Source organism: Monodelphis domestica, chromosome 5 (assembly GCF_027887165.1).
Source record: "Monodelphis domestica isolate mMonDom1 chromosome 5, mMonDom1.pri, whole genome shotgun sequence".
In the NCBI taxonomy this organism is placed as follows: Eukaryota; Metazoa; Chordata; class Mammalia; order Didelphimorphia; family Didelphidae; genus Monodelphis; species Monodelphis domestica.
This window is the reverse complement of record NC_077231.1, coordinates 227,151,763-227,166,772: the sequence shown is the minus strand read 5'-3', so window position 1 is coordinate 227,166,772 and position 15,010 is coordinate 227,151,763. Positions and strand designations below refer to the sequence as shown.

At 43.1% G+C, this 15,010-nt stretch overlaps 1 protein-coding gene across 2 annotated transcripts; it reads right to left on the bottom strand.

Moving 5' to 3' along the window:
- Positions 1-553: 553 nt before the first annotated feature.
- ZNF775 (zinc finger protein 775) lies at positions 554-14,780 on the bottom strand. 2 transcript variants are annotated; one of them, XM_016426231.2, is made up of 3 exons: positions 14,582-14,780; positions 5,025-5,139; positions 554-2,983 (listed from the first exon to the last, which is right to left on the bottom strand). In XM_016426231.2, exons 2-3 carry the CDS (start codon positions 5,074-5,076, stop codon positions 1,296-1,298), a joined length of 1,740 nt encoding a protein of 579 aa, XP_016281717.1. In that variant the 5' UTR covers positions 5,077-5,139; positions 14,582-14,780; the 3' UTR covers positions 554-1,295. The 2 variants fall into 2 exon arrangements, with proteins under 2 accessions (XP_016281717.1, XP_016281720.1); XM_016426234.2 differs by lacking the exon at positions 5,025-5,139.
- Between the last annotated feature and the right edge of the window lie 230 nt (positions 14,781-15,010).

Below are 15,010 nucleotides of genomic sequence, written 5' to 3'. Positions count from 1 at the left end.
TGTTTCCACACTGTGGAGTTCAATATACCAGTGAAAACACAGGCCTAGACCTCCTCCTTACCACTCATGGTAAAAAAAAAAATTATGATTATGCATCCTCCTTTAGGGCAAGTTGTACCAACAATTTATCTCCCTAATGTTACCCCAACCTCTATAGCATCACCCTAGTGACATCGGAACCTAGTAGATATGATCACTAAGAACTTTTCTACCACCATATTCTTCCACCCAATCCCAATAATTTACCCTCCATTAGATTGACCCCTCACTTGCCTGACAGCCAGAAAGCCAAAGCAGGGTTCTCTCTAACCAGCATATCTCAACATCATCAGCTTTTGACTTAAGACATTTGAGAGCAAGCTGGTTCTGTCCCTTTCTATAGGAGTAGGGGTGAGAAGGAAATATTTCTTCCCCTGAGCACATTTATGGTATACAAAAAGAAGAGAATTCTCCTGGGTGACTTCTTGGAAGATAAAAAATATGTCCAGAGTCCTGAAGATTTAGCAAGGGTAGGGGAGAAAAAAGGAAATGAGCACTCAGACCATTTGAAGCATTTGATCCTTCATTTTTCTTTAATAAAACATTCTTGATAAAGAGCCAAGTAAATTGTCTTCATCCTACCTTGGGTACCACTTTTTTCAAGTGACATTTGATATTGCTATTCTCCTGGAACCTCAAAAGTATCAAATGACAATTGGGCACCATCCTCATTACTCTTGGACCAAGCCTCCCACCCTCCTACCTTGGACTGGATGGGCTGGGACATCTCCCTCATCCCACCTGGATCATCAGAAGACTTCAGGCTTCCAATGTTGATGATGCATCTGAGTGTAGTCACAAAAACCCTTTGGCACCTGGCTGAGACTATTTTAGCTTGCATCCTAGGCATCCCATACCTTGGACCTCTACAAGTATTTGTGAAGTTTCCTTCCTATGGTGCTACTTTCATCTAGGGTCACTATGTGCCCCCTGAAGAAAGGGATAGAGAGTAAAACAGGAAGAAGTCAATCCCTGGAGTTAATATAATCTGGTCTAATCCAACCCCATCATACTCAAGGCCATCTCAGGACCCATCCATAGGCTGTTTGGAGGATGAGTTTCTAAGCCATGAAGAAAACTCTTCCCCTTGAGTTAGGGTTGGAGAGACACCTCCCTAGAAAAATTGATGCTCTCAGGGGTCTACTGTCCAAGCAATTAGATCAACTATAACCCCCGCCCATCTCCCACCCTCCCCCCATCACACACATGCACACAACCCCCAAATGTGAAGACTTCCTGAGTCTTAGCTCCATCCATTAAGGTTCTTCCTTGATACTGTGTGCAGTGGCAAGAACTACCTGGCCCCCACCTCTGTGGACACGATGGTGTTTAAGCAAATGCTGCTTCTGGCTGAAGCCCTTGCCACAGTCAGCACACAGGTAGGGCCGCTCGCCTGTGTGGTTCCGCTGATGCCGAGTCAAGTTGGGCTTTTGGCTGAAGCAACGACCACAATCTGGGCAAGGGTAGGGCCGTTCCCCAGTGTGACTCCGCTGGTGGATGGTGAGTGCAGACCACCAGGTGAAGCTCTTACCACATTCATTGCAGATGAACTGACGCTGCTCAGCAGTGCCAGATGTGGGGACTCCTCCACCCACTTGAGCCATGCCCACTGGGCCCCTGCCCCAGCGTGGCTCCCTGCCCAGCAAGACAACTTCATCTCCTTGTAGGACCTGGGACATTGGCGGTGGCTGTAGAGGGAAGCCCAGTGCATACTCTGCAGGCTGCATTAAACCTGACCCTGGTTCCACACTGGCCACTGCCACCATCATCCGGCCCCGGAGGGCTGCCCCGTGGAGCAGCTCAGCAGCAGCATGGGCCCTCTGGTGAGCCCGCAGGGCTGCCCGGCTGGGGCAGCTCTCCCCACAGCCAGGGCATAAGGAAGACTTCTCCCCAACTCGGTGTGTACGCTGGTGCTTGAGCAGATGCTGCTTCTGCCGGAAGCCACGGCCACAATCGGAGCACAGGTGGGGTCGTTCACCTGTGTGGTTACGAAGGTGGCGGGTCAGGTTGGGCTTCTGGCTAAAGCGCCGCCCACACTCTGGACAGGCATAAGGTTGCTCCCCTGTATGGATCCGCTGGTGAATGTTCAAAGATGACCACCATGTGAAACTCTTTCCACACTCATTACATATGAACTGCCGCTGCTCCCCTGAGCCGGCAGCAGAGGTCTGAGCCTTAGAGGTAGACCGAGTCTTCCATCCTCTACCAGCTTCCACCCAGGGACAGCCTGGTAACTCTCGGGAAGCTGATGAGGGCCGGCGGGTCTTCCGGGTCACCTTGTCTTTGAGGAGCTTCTGGAGCTCAGCCCGGGCCAGCTGACGGTCACGTGTGTGGGTCCGCTGGTGGACGCGGAGGGCAACTTTGTGCCGGAAACGGCGCTCACATTCAGGACAAGGGTAGATTGCAGGACGGGAATGGGTCTTCTGGTGTTTGAGAAGGTGCTGCTTCTGGCTAAAGCGCCTCTCACACTCGGAGCAGTGGAAGGGTCGCTCCCCTGTGTGATGCCTCTGGTGCCTGACCAGGTTTGGCTTCTGGCTGAAGCTCTTGCCACACTTGCCACAGTGATAAGGCTTCTCTCCTGTGTGAGTACGCTGGTGGATATTCAGTGAGGACCACCAACTAAACCTCTTCCCACAGTCTGTGCACGCAAAGTGTCCCTCACCTCCCGGAAACTGTGGACCAAGAGGTGCTGGGACTGCTGTGGATCCACGGCCCACCGACCCCACCATCCACTGAGCAGTGGGAATTTGCCCTGGGCCTTGGGCCTCTTCCCACCCTCCTGGGATTCGAGGCTTCCCCAAAGCCTGGCGAAGTGGATGACTTAGCGGACGCTGGAAGATGTTTTCCTTGTCTTTTTCTGGCAGAATGGAGGGGACCTCCAAAGTCTGGGAAAGCCACTCTTGCTTCTCCCACTTGATCTTCACCATGAGGCTGCTGTCACCTGCTGAAAAGGGGAAGATAGGCAAAAATGATTCTCAGAACCTGATTCTGGAAAAGAGGGAAGCTTGAGGTAGAAAGGGGAGGGAGAAAAAAAAAGAAAAAAAGTCCACCACAAGAATGAGAAAGACTTATGAAAAAGAATGCTCTCCACTGCCAGAGAAAGAACTGTTAGAGTAGAAATGCAGATGGAGCATATGATTTATCACTTGTTTATTTGTATATGTTTTGGGGTTTGGGTTTTATAAGATTATTATTATATCACATACAAAAATAATACAGAAACAAATTTTGTGAGATAATACATGTATAATCCAGGTTGAATTGCTTGCCAGCTTGGGAGGGGGGAGAGAAAAAGGAAAGGAGACAACATGAATCATATAACTTCAGAAAACTCATGAAAATTTGTTATTAAAATTAAAAATAAAATTTAAAAACCACACCTCAGTCTGTGGGTCCATAAAAAGGTTTAATAACAACAAAACCCCTACCCCCATCAAATCTCTTCTCCTTACTTCCTGTGCCACCAGGGAAAATAGCTCAGATTCAGAGAGGTATCATTGTATAGTTTTCATGGCTCTGCTCACTTTGTTCTGAATCATTTCATAGAATGCATGGACTTCAAGAAGTCCTTCTTCATTGGTCTGGAGACTTTCTTGAATTCCTTCTTGATTCTCACCTGTATTCTGTGTAGGAGGGAGGGCAAGTGAGCCCTTTCCATCGGGATATATGAGTGCAATGTATCTGAGTACTGGTCAGGTAGGATGACTGTGGGTTTTTGGAAGCCTCCTCTCTGCCTACCAGTGGCATACCTACTCAGAAGACCTTCAGGAGACTGGTTTAACACTTCTTTAAGAAATAATTGCTTTCCTGGTAAAACTTTGGCTACCCAGAACTGGAAAGTGAGGCAGCTGGAGGGTCCTATATTCTCTGCCATTGAAGATATGAGTAGATAGGAGAACCATTTTTCAGGATGATGGAGAAAGGATTCCTGCTTCAAGTAGGAATTCCTTTAGAGGAAATCTATGGTCTATTCCAACTCTGAGACTCCAGGATTCCTTTTCATGATTTTGCTGTGGTGACCCCATTCTACAGAAAAGCCAAAAGTGAGGCACTAAGGGTTTAAGTGATTTGCTCAGAATCACATGGTTGTTAATGGCAATTCTATGCCTAGAACCCAGACCTCCTCAGATTGCCTTGCCCAGTATTTTTGCCTGTATCAAATACATGACACAGATTCTCCTGTGTACCTAAGAATAATAGAAAGGAGTAGCAGGGTTTGTAAAAAAAAAAAAACTTTTATTTACAGGTTCGTGGGATGTTAAAGCTGGAAGGCACATTAGAAAACATGTAGCTCACCCCCTTTATTTTACCAATGAGGAAAGTACCCCAGAGCCTTGACGTGACTTGCCTGTAGTTACATAGCTAGTTAGTATGAGACAGGGCATGAACCCAGGACTCCAAATGCCCAAGTCCAGTACTTTTAAGACCAGTTAAGCAAGGGAAAAGGATGTTGTATAAACTGGGTATGTATGACATAATACATAAGCTGTAGTTTATGGCTTTATGCATGTTTATGTGCCTATGTGCCAGACACTGTGCTAAGCACTTTACAAATATTGTCTCATTCAACACTGCTGCAACCTGCTGTGCCTGGTGCCCAATTTCCTTTTTGCTTAGGTCCATTGGTAAGGGTTATTTGAAATGGGAAGGCCTTGCTCCTGGGGCTGTGAGGAAATCTACACTTTCTGCACTCTGGGTTGAGAGGTGTAGAGAAGGGGGAACAGTGACCGAATCTCTTTCCCCGTCCTAGGGATGAATCAGGCCTGCTGGTGAAGGCCCTTGGACCATAGCTCTAATCTCTGTAGGGCATTAAACTCATTCTTCTACCCCATACCATAAGGAAGACAAGATCAGGCAACACAGCAAGTATCAGGCTGAAAGAGGGCTGAACACAGAGTTAAGGAACAGGAGAATAAGAAAGACAATGAGGAAAACAAATCTGAGTGGGTGCCAAAGGCCCAGCTTTTGCTTCTCTCCTTACTTACCTGAACAAGAACTCAGAGGAAAATCTCTGTCTTTAGATGGCTCTTGAGTCATCACCACAAGTTCTGACCTCTGTCTTTTAGTGTGAGGGTCACAGGACCAGGAAAGTTGGATGGCCTATGAGGGAAGAAATGATGAGTTATAAAACTCACCACCATAATAATATCTTACATGTGCATGATGCATCATTTGTGTAAGATAATTTTTAGCTTTGTGACTTGAAATCTAAATAATTGGTCACCAGGGATGATACCCAAATAATAAAATACCCAAATAATAAAATACCCGTCAGCTGGGAATTATGGAGATTTTAATTAACATAGAGAGAAGGGATTAAGGAAAAAAGAGAGAGAGACAGACAGACAGACAGAGAGAGAAAATTAATTTAAACTGCTCTGGCTCAGACTGAGCCAGGAAGTAGTTAAAGGCCTTGGCCAAAGTGGCCTCCCTGAGCCTAAGGGAAAGGGGGTCAGTCTTATCACTCACCAGGAGAGCGTCTCCAAGGAAGCTCCAGTCCTCCACTGAACTCAATCTCCTGAACTGAGTTCCAAAAAATCTCTGAACTGACTTTTAGCCTCCTTTTAAAGACAATTTTCTCTTATGTTACCTCCCCTAAATTTTATGTTTACCAATCACAGTAGACACTTTTTCCAGGACCAACCATTTTTTAGTTCTCACTTTCTCTGCTCAGATTATATCTTTTGAGTATTTCACACTTCTTTGTTAAGCTTGCCTTTTGTGAGTTACTTGACCTTTTTGTGATTAATTTAACCTTTATAGGTACTTAACACCCTTCTGTATTAGATCTAAAAATAGACTTAGCTTAAGGTTCTAGCTTCACTATAAGGTATGAGTTAAGTACCTTCATTGTTCAAGCAGGAATTTACAACTTTATCTTCCCCTGACATATGTCTAAGTATGGGTGGAGTAATGTAAAGTTCCCAAGACATTCCTGATTCTTGTTAGACCAAGTATCTCCATTGTTACGATAAGGACATAGCTAAATCAAATCTTCTAAAGTACAGTCTGAGTAGTTTTTAAAATTCACATTTGACCCTTTCCAAGAGGCTTTCACAACCCTGTAATCCTCTTGATAAAGGTTTACTGCTAATTGATTATCACCATAAATATCACAGCATCCTTAAAAAGAAGGCAAGACTCTCTACATCCCCTTTTGGGGTTTTCTTTGCAGAGATACATAGCTACCAGATATTCAAATGACTCAAAGCTAAGGAAAGCTAATATATTGGGAAAACAAACAAACAAACAAACAAACAACTTAGTATCTAAAGAGATATTATAGGCTAAAAAGTTGGGCCAAATCTAATAAGATGAAATTTAATTAAAATAAATTTAAAGTCTTTCACTTTGGTTCAAAACAAATTCAGAAGTACAAATTGGGGAGATTTGACAAATCTGGAAAAGATTTGGGTTCTTTGATGACTCACTGACAAATCAATAGTATGACAAAGCAGCCTAAAGGGGACCCTCAGCTACACAAAGTCAGGTTGTCCAAAACAATTAGTAGGTCCACTATATTTTGCCCTGGTTATTCCACATCTAGTATCATGGAAAGTTCTGAGTGTCACATTTTAAGAACTGGAGAGCACCCAGGGAAGGGCAACCAAAATGGTAAAAAGTCTTTAAGAACACCTAAAGGAAAAAAAGGACATTTACTCTGGAAAGAAGACTTCAGGAGAACATTGTAAATTATAAAAAATAACTGACAGCAGGCATACACTAATTTTTAAAATCCTTATCTTTTGTCTTAGAATCAATACTGTGTAATGGTTCCAAGGCAGAAGAATGGTAAAGACTAGGCAAAAAGGGTTAAATGACTTTCCCAGGGTCACACAGCTAGGAAATGTCTGAAGCCACATTTGAACCTAGGACTTCCTGTGTCCAGGCTGAGTCACCTAACTGTCCCTGACATGCATAGGTTGTTAGACACAGCAATGTATTGACTGGTTTTGCTGAATATTTTTTTCTTTTCCCTTTTCATAATCTTTGTTCAATTTGTGGGAGAGATAGGAAAGGATATATTTGGAAATGAATGTGATAGAAAAAACAAAAGGTATCAACAAAAACATTTAAATAAAATATTCTGCTGCTTTATTGAAGTCAGCAATGATTTCAGTTATTTTATTCACTGATGATTTCAGAGAATACAACATGCCATCAGCAAATAGGGAGATTCTAGTCTCCTTTTTGCCTGTCTTTCTGCCTTGAATATCTTTTTTTTCTTGTCTTACTACTCTTTTGAATACATCTAAAAATGTATCGAATAACAATGTAGAAAAGGGAAAAGATGATTTTTTAATTTTATTATAACTTATGAAAATCTGTAGTTTCTCTTTTGCATGCAAATTCTGGTATAAGATAAGGACAGGATAAGGACTGGTTTTAGACATACTTTTTAATCATAAAAAGGGTCCAACATGCCTATGCTATGAATGATTTTTATAATAAATGAATGTTGTCCTTTGTCAAAGTTTATTTTTTAATCTGTATCTTCTGATATAATCATAGTATTTTGGATGTTTTGTCGTGTTGCTTCCTAATGATGAATGATCCTTGCATCTACAGGATAAATACAACTTGATTGTGGTGAATATTTGGGGGGATATATTGCTGCAGTCTTTTCTGTCAGAATTTTACCTAAATTTTAAAATATATATTCATGAATAAAATTGATCTATAGTTCTTTACTGATTTATAGTTCTTCCCTGGTTTATGCATTAGGGCTATATTTGCCTCATAAAAGGATGTTGATAGTATTTTTCCCTTAATTTTTGAGACTTACTCATGTAGTTTAGGTATTATTCTTTAAAAGACTGATAGAATTTACCTGTAAACTCATCTTTCCTTGTGGAAGTTAATTTAGAGCTAGTTCCATTTCCCTTTTGGAAAAAGCTCAACCTGGTATTATGCTAATTGAGGCATTTTATATATTTTGTTGCTAAACTTCTCTTTAAATTTTTCAGTTCAGCTAGTATAAAACCATCAATAATAAGTTGCTCATAATTTATTTTATTTCTTCTGCTTATTGTGATTTCACTTTGTTCATTTTTTTATATTTATTTTATTTTCTTTCCTCTTCCTTCTAATCAGATTAGCCAAAGTTTTATCATTTTATTAATCTTTTTATTTTATAAGACTCCTTATCTTCTGTCTTAGAATCAGTTTTAAGGCAGAAGAGCACTAAGGGCTAGGCAATTGGGTTAAGTGACCTGCCCAGGGTCACATAGCTAGAAGGAAGTGTCTGAGATCAAATTTGAATCCAGGTCCTCCCAACTCCAGGCCAGGCTTTCTATCCACTGTGTTAACTGCCCCTTTATTAGTCTTTTTAAAGAACCAATGATTAATTTCAACAGTTCTATAGTTTTGGAAACTTTTTTGTTTTTGTTTTCTAATTATTTGTTTCTCCTTTAATTTTCAAAATGTCTTCTTTTGTGCTTCTTTGGGGTTTATTTGTTAATTACATTTTTAAATCCATTTTCTGTTTTCTTATTTTGTTAAAGGTATTTCTTAGGAATATGAATATGTCTTATCCTCTGGGTTTCTTTAGCTGAGTCTCAGAATATTTTTATATGATTCTCATCATCTCATCTCATCTCTTTCATAATTATTGCTATTTGTTCTTTTTAACCTATTCATTATTCAAGATACCATTATTAAGTCTTTAACCTCAGTAAAGTAAAAATCTGAACAAATGGATTTTGTAAATTCTTTGAGAAATATATGTTCCTTAATTTCCCCATACAGAAGTTGCTACAAATCAGAACTGAATTCTTCATAAGTTTGTGTAGGTCTGGCCATTCTGCAAGACTATTTGGAACTATCGCTGAAAGTGCCTATACTGTTTTATGCCCTTTGACTCAGGGATAGCACTTTTAGGCTTATATACCAAAGACATCATAGGAAAAAAGACCCACATGTATAGCAGCTTCTTTTGTTATAGCAAAGAATTAGAACCTAAAAGATTCCCATCAACTGGAAAATGGCTGAAGAAGACATTATGTATTAATGTAATAGAATATTGTTGAATTGTTAAAAATTATGAAAAGAACAGTATCAGAAACCTTGGAAAATTTGTATGAACTCATATAGAGTAAAGTAAGCAAAATTAGAAGAACTATATATAATACCATTGTCAAACAACAACAAAAAACTAAACAAAAGGAAACAAAAAACAACTTTTGACATAAAAACTTTGAATGGAACCAACCACAATTCTGGAGGCCAGATGAAGAAGCACGAAGTCCACCTCTTAACAACAAAATTATGGAATCAAAGTGCAGAATGGGACATATATTTTCTTTCTTTTTTAAACCCTTACCTTCTGTCTTTGTATTGATTGAAAGGCAGAAGAGCAGTAAGGGTTAGGCAACTGAGGTAAGTGACTTGCCTATGTCACACAGGTAGGAAGTATTGTAAAGATAATTTTAGGGTTGTGACTTAAAGATCTAGAGTTAATTGATCGCTGGGGAAAATTCCAAATAAAACACCCAAGTCAGTCTGGAAATTTATGGTAATTTAATTAATATAGAGGGAGAGAATTTAAGGAGAAGGAGGGAAGAGGATATGGCCTGTGCCAGGGGAAGTTTTAAAATCCCCACCTCTAGGTCTCTGAAGAAGATAAGAGGCTTCTAAAGGGGAAAAAGTTGGAGAGTAAAGGAGGGAAATTCAGCCAGAAACTCACCACTGAACCGGACAATAGCTTGTAGCCAAGCTAAGATGCCAAAAGGCCAGCACGATGCTCTCTGCTAACTCTTCACTGCCAATCAGGGAAAGAGAGTGTCTTGAGAGACAAAAAAATCCCAAATATATAGACCTTTCACCCTTGTGTCTCCACCTCTAAATTTGAACATCTACCAATCACATCAAAGGCTTTTCTCCAGGACTGCCCATACTTTTAGTTCTCATCTTCTTTTTGATTAGATTATATCTTTAGAGTTACTTCACACTTCTTTAAATTCACCTTTTGTTAGCTACTTGACCTTTTTGTGATTAATTTAACCTTTATAGTTACTTAACATCTTTTTGTATTAAGATACTTGACCTTTTTGTGATTAATTTAACCTTTATAGGTACTTAACACCCTTTTGTATTAAGACCTAAATATAGACTTAACTTAAAGTTCTAGCTTTACTATAAGGTGAGAACTAAGTACCTTCATTGTTCAGTCAGGAAATGACAACTTTATCTTCCCCTAAAGTATGTCTAAGTAGGATGGAATATTTTTAAAGTTCACAGTATCTGAAATCAAAGTTGAACCCAGGACCTCTTCTCTCCTGGCTTGACTCTCTATACACTGAGCCATCTAGATGCCCTATGTTTTAAAAAAAAAATAAAAGAGAAGGGAAGGGATGTACGCCTGAGAGGAGGCTTGGACCCCGAGCGTGAGAAAAAGAGGAGAACCCCCCTTTCCACAAAGCAGGGTTCAGGGGAGACAGCAGATGTAATGGGTTGGCTCAGAGAGAGGAGAGGGAGTTTGAAGAATTTCCCCATTCTACCTTCCCTCCTTAGCTAAAAATGCTCTCCTCAATTTGCTCTTATCCCCCCTCCACTACTCGAGACCAAAAAGATTCCCCTCGATCCTGTTCACTCACACTCAGCTTGGGGAACAGAAAACTTTAATGTTAACTCAATCAGATAAAACAAAAGGAATAATGGGCAGGGAAGAATGGGGAAAAGAAAGTGGGAAAAGGAGGTCCCTTCTCTATCTAAACCCTTTTCCCTCCATCCTCTAGTTTGGGGGGAACTCGGGCCTTGGCAGCCTGAGCCCAACTGAGAGAAAGTCAAGTTGACTCACCCCTGGGCAACAGGAGTTGAGGTAAAGTCTGCTCATTTATCTTCAGAAAGTCCCTTCAATTGGGAAGTGTTGGGGGAAAAGATTTCCAGTCACCAACAGGAAAAATGGGTAACCCTCAGGAGAAAGTCTTTATCCACCTTCTCTCTTAGAAGGTCTCAAGATGGAGAGACCCTCACTGCTCTCCTCACCTGTCTTCTCTCCTCAGGATTCCACTCCTGGGACCCCTTCCCCGTAGAGGTGATCACATACTCTTCAGTCTGGCACTTTTTCTCTAGTGCCAGCCTCTATCACACCTAAGACATACATTTTCAAACACAGCTACTGGAAATTTGTTTTGTTTGACTCTACATATTTGTTACAAAGGGTTGAGTTTTTCTTTTTCTCTTTTTTTTTTCCAATTCAGGGAAGAGAAAGGTGGGAGGGAGAGGGGAATTAGCAGTAGGGTTCAAAAAAGAAAAAGGGGTCAAGGGAGTAATTTTTTAATGCACAAAAGAAAACATAAGGCCAGAAGGAAACATAGAAAAGCATAGCTTTAAAAGTTACATGCTGAATTTATTATTTACATAAAAGAGAAAAGGGCTATATGGAGTAGAAATTCTGTTTCATGGACTATTTCCTTTTTCTGTTCTATTTAAAATATGGAAATGCTCATTTTACTTGATACTCGTTAAATTCAGAATAAAAATAAACATTTCTTTCCATCCCTAAGATGCTATGAATTATTATGAAGGGGTTAGAAATAGGTAATAGACAAATTTCTTCCCCAAACCCCAAATGCTAGATAGAGCATCACCAAATCTTCTAAATTTTCAAAGTACTAGACAACTTAAAGGAAGCCCCACTTAGTCACATCAGAGAGTTGGCTGACCTATTAGGCTCATTCTCTCTCAAGATATGAGTAAAGAAAGAGGCCTAACAAGTTTAAATTTCTAGATGACAGGCATGTGAGTTATTCAGAGAAATGCTGCATGTGCAGGACCTGGACCTAACCCATGAAGACAACATTTATGAAAAATAATCATACCCTCTCCAAACTTGAAGTTCCTCTAATCATGGGCTTCAGAATCCTCATTCATTGGGACTGCTTGAAGGAACTAACTTTCATCAGATATAAGTATAGTAAAAATAGGAAGCAAAAAAGAAAAGGATTCAGGGATAATCCCACACTCAAGTAGGAAGTGGTCGTAGAAAGAATAAAAGTGATAGGGAGTTAGAAGGGATTCTATATACCAGAGACAGAAGTGGAAGGGAAGATCTGTATGTGTGAGTCCAATTGTATTTATATATTTATACACAAGCGCCATGCACATACAACATAGGATAGAGATTAGAGATAGTGGAATCTGATGCTCCTGAGGGCCTTGCCGGCAACAAGAAATCCTCACTCCCTGAACCAGCCATACAGCCCCATATAGTCACTTCAATAGAAGACCCTGATAGTTTGGAGGTTCCTTTTCTCTCCTCTTCTTTCCTCTTGCTTCTCCTCCTTTTTCTACCTGGTCCCTGCACATCCCTCCACCAGGACTACCACCCTGATCTCCATCAATACCTTGTCCTCTCACTGGGGGTTAGATACCAAAGGAAAGACCTTCAAATCTTCCCAACACAAATGACTAGCCCAATGACTTTCCTCAGCATGTTACTCAGCTGAAGCTGGATGCAACCCTGTGAGCTGGATCAGACCAACAATCCAAGAATAAGGGCTCCTGAATTCTGGTTTTCCAAGGAAAATGTCTTTCAGGTCACAAAGGGAGGTGGCTCATAGGAATAGTCCAACTTGTCTCTGAATCACCTATTATTGCACTCCCCATTCTCCACCCCAGCTTAAACCTCCTGTCCTCACACATCCTCCTAAGCCCTCATCCATTGTACACAAGGCCTCTCCACAATGCCTAAGCCCACAGTCTATTATCCATGGGCCCACTGGGCATATTATCCCTGTCCTCAGAATACAGCCCAGGCCTCCCACCCCATTCCATTCCCCCGCCCTTTTCCCTCTCAGGGAGGAGGCCTCAGACCAGGGGCCAGCTTCAAGGCAGCTGCCATGGAAACGCCTGGAGAGATCACAAAAGGGGGACTGTGGCAGGCACTGTGGACCAAGGCAGGAGGTGGGGGGTGGGGAGACAAAGGGGCTTTATTTTCAGAAGAGGTGGCAGGGGCCAGGCACACGATAGGGCAGTGAGGGCTGCTGGAGCGTGGCATGAGGGCATGGGGTTGGGAGTGGGGGCAGGGAAAGACTACTTATCTCCAAATTGGCCACTACAGGCCCCAGAAGTACAAGGAAATTAAATGGAGGAGGCCAGCAGGAAGTCTTTCCTCCGTCACACCCCTCTCTCTGATTTTGTTTCTCAGATTGGACCATATCCTTTCTCAGAGCCAACCCCTTCTTTCTCCCTGCCAAGACGCAGGCCACCAACAATGCCAGCCTATAGGGCAGATGTGGTTAGGATAGGATATTAGATCCAGTGTCAGCTTATAGTTCCCATCTGTACCCTCAAGTAAACAAACCAACCCAAAAAAGGACCAAGAGCTATTATTCTCCACTGATAATGGACCCTCTTTCTCACCCTATTTTCTGACCCCAACCCCAAATGTCTGTTCTGCCATCTCAGAAAACTACCAGAGAGGATGTGATTATTTCTCTGGTTTGTCATCTCTCCCAATACACCTGACCTCCTCCCTCCAGCCATTCTCTTCACTTAGCAAGCTCTTTTCTCTGCCAATCCAGAACAAGGCATCTTTTGACAAGGCCCAGGTCTTGCCTCCTCCAGTAAAGCATCTTCAACTATCCCAGTTCACCTTGATTCCTTTCCCCCAGAGACGCGGCCCTAAAAGAAGCCTAATGGATATTATCTCTTTCAGTCTTAAGCTCCGACTACAACCCAAAGTCCCTAAGTGAAAGGAAGCACCCCACGTGGTTTGTCATCTTGCATGGGACAAGGGAAAAGATGCCAAGGGGACTAAAGGTCACCTCTGGTCCTGATAAAGGCGGAGAAGAGGAAAGAAAGTTCAGATGGTTTGCTGGGAAGTGGGATGGGGGTAGGAGAATAATAATGGACCTAGGCTTAGGGCGGTATGGTGCCGGACTGCCACTCCATCTGCCTCGTGTGTTCAGGCGCTTGGCCCCCGAGCTCTACTGCTCTGACCTGTCATTCCCAACAGCAACACCGTATTCAAGGCTGCCTCGGTGGTCTGTCATTTTGGGGAAATCTGTAGCTCCAGTTAGTATCCAATGAGTGTTAAACACACACACACACACACACACACATCCACAAATAGAGAACACATACAAATAAAAACACACCACCTATACAACTGGAAAGTGGGATGAGATTCGGCAGTGGCCTAAGTGACTAGAGTTCAACCCTCTCGCTTTACAGCTGAGTAAACTGAGGTCTGAGAAGGGGGAGTGGCTCGCCAAGGTCACACTAAAGCCGTCAGAGGCAGGGCCTGGATTCGAACCCATCTTCTGGCAACGGCTAGTTCCCAATGCTAGGAGCCTGGAGACTCCACATCGAGGGCTCTTTGCACTTGACACCACGCCACGCAGGGGGCAGACTCGCAGAAACAAACAGGGCCACGGCACCCGCAGCCCCAAATGCTCACACAAGCACGCACGAGCACCAGACACACGCAGATCAGTCCACGCGCGCGTGCACGCCCCACAATAAGTCCCTGGGGAGCCCCCCGCGGTCACGTGCACACGAGTGACCATGCGAGGAGGGGGACAGGCAGTGCTGTTACCTGATCCGAATGGGTCAGGCCAGCGCCGGCGGGGGAGGGAGGGCGAGGCCGCCGAGGCTCGTCCGAGGGGAGAAGCTGCAGCCGTGGAATGAAGCCCCCGAGAGAAGCAGGCTCCTCCCCGCACTGCGGGAACCAGGATTGGCTGCCTCCCGGGGCTGCCCACCCCGGCCCGGGGGCCTGACCTATGATGGAGCAGCAGGCCGGGACACGGCCCACCCCCGCCTGCTTATTGGCTGGCTTCTAGCGAGCCGGCTCCACCCCAGAGCCAGCTGGGAGCGCCCCCAACCCCCCCCCCCCCCTCCAACTTTCCCATTGGGAACTTTAGCTGGATCTAGTCCATGACCAGGGCTAAGGATGGGGGCAGGGCTTGGTCAAGGTTGGCCGGAGCTTTTCAATAGTTTCCAAAGCCTGTGATGGGAAAGACTTTCT

Excerpts from the sequence above, each read along its gene's own strand:
- ZNF775 (XM_016426231.2), bottom strand. The coding sequence starts at position 5,076 with ATGACTCAAGAGCCATCTAAAGACAGAGATTTTCCTCTGAGTTCTTGT. Across the intron at positions 2,984-5,024 it reads TCCTCTGAGTTCTTGTTCAG|CAGGTGACAGCAGCCTCATG; the intron begins GTAAGTAAGGAG and ends TCCCCTTTTCAG.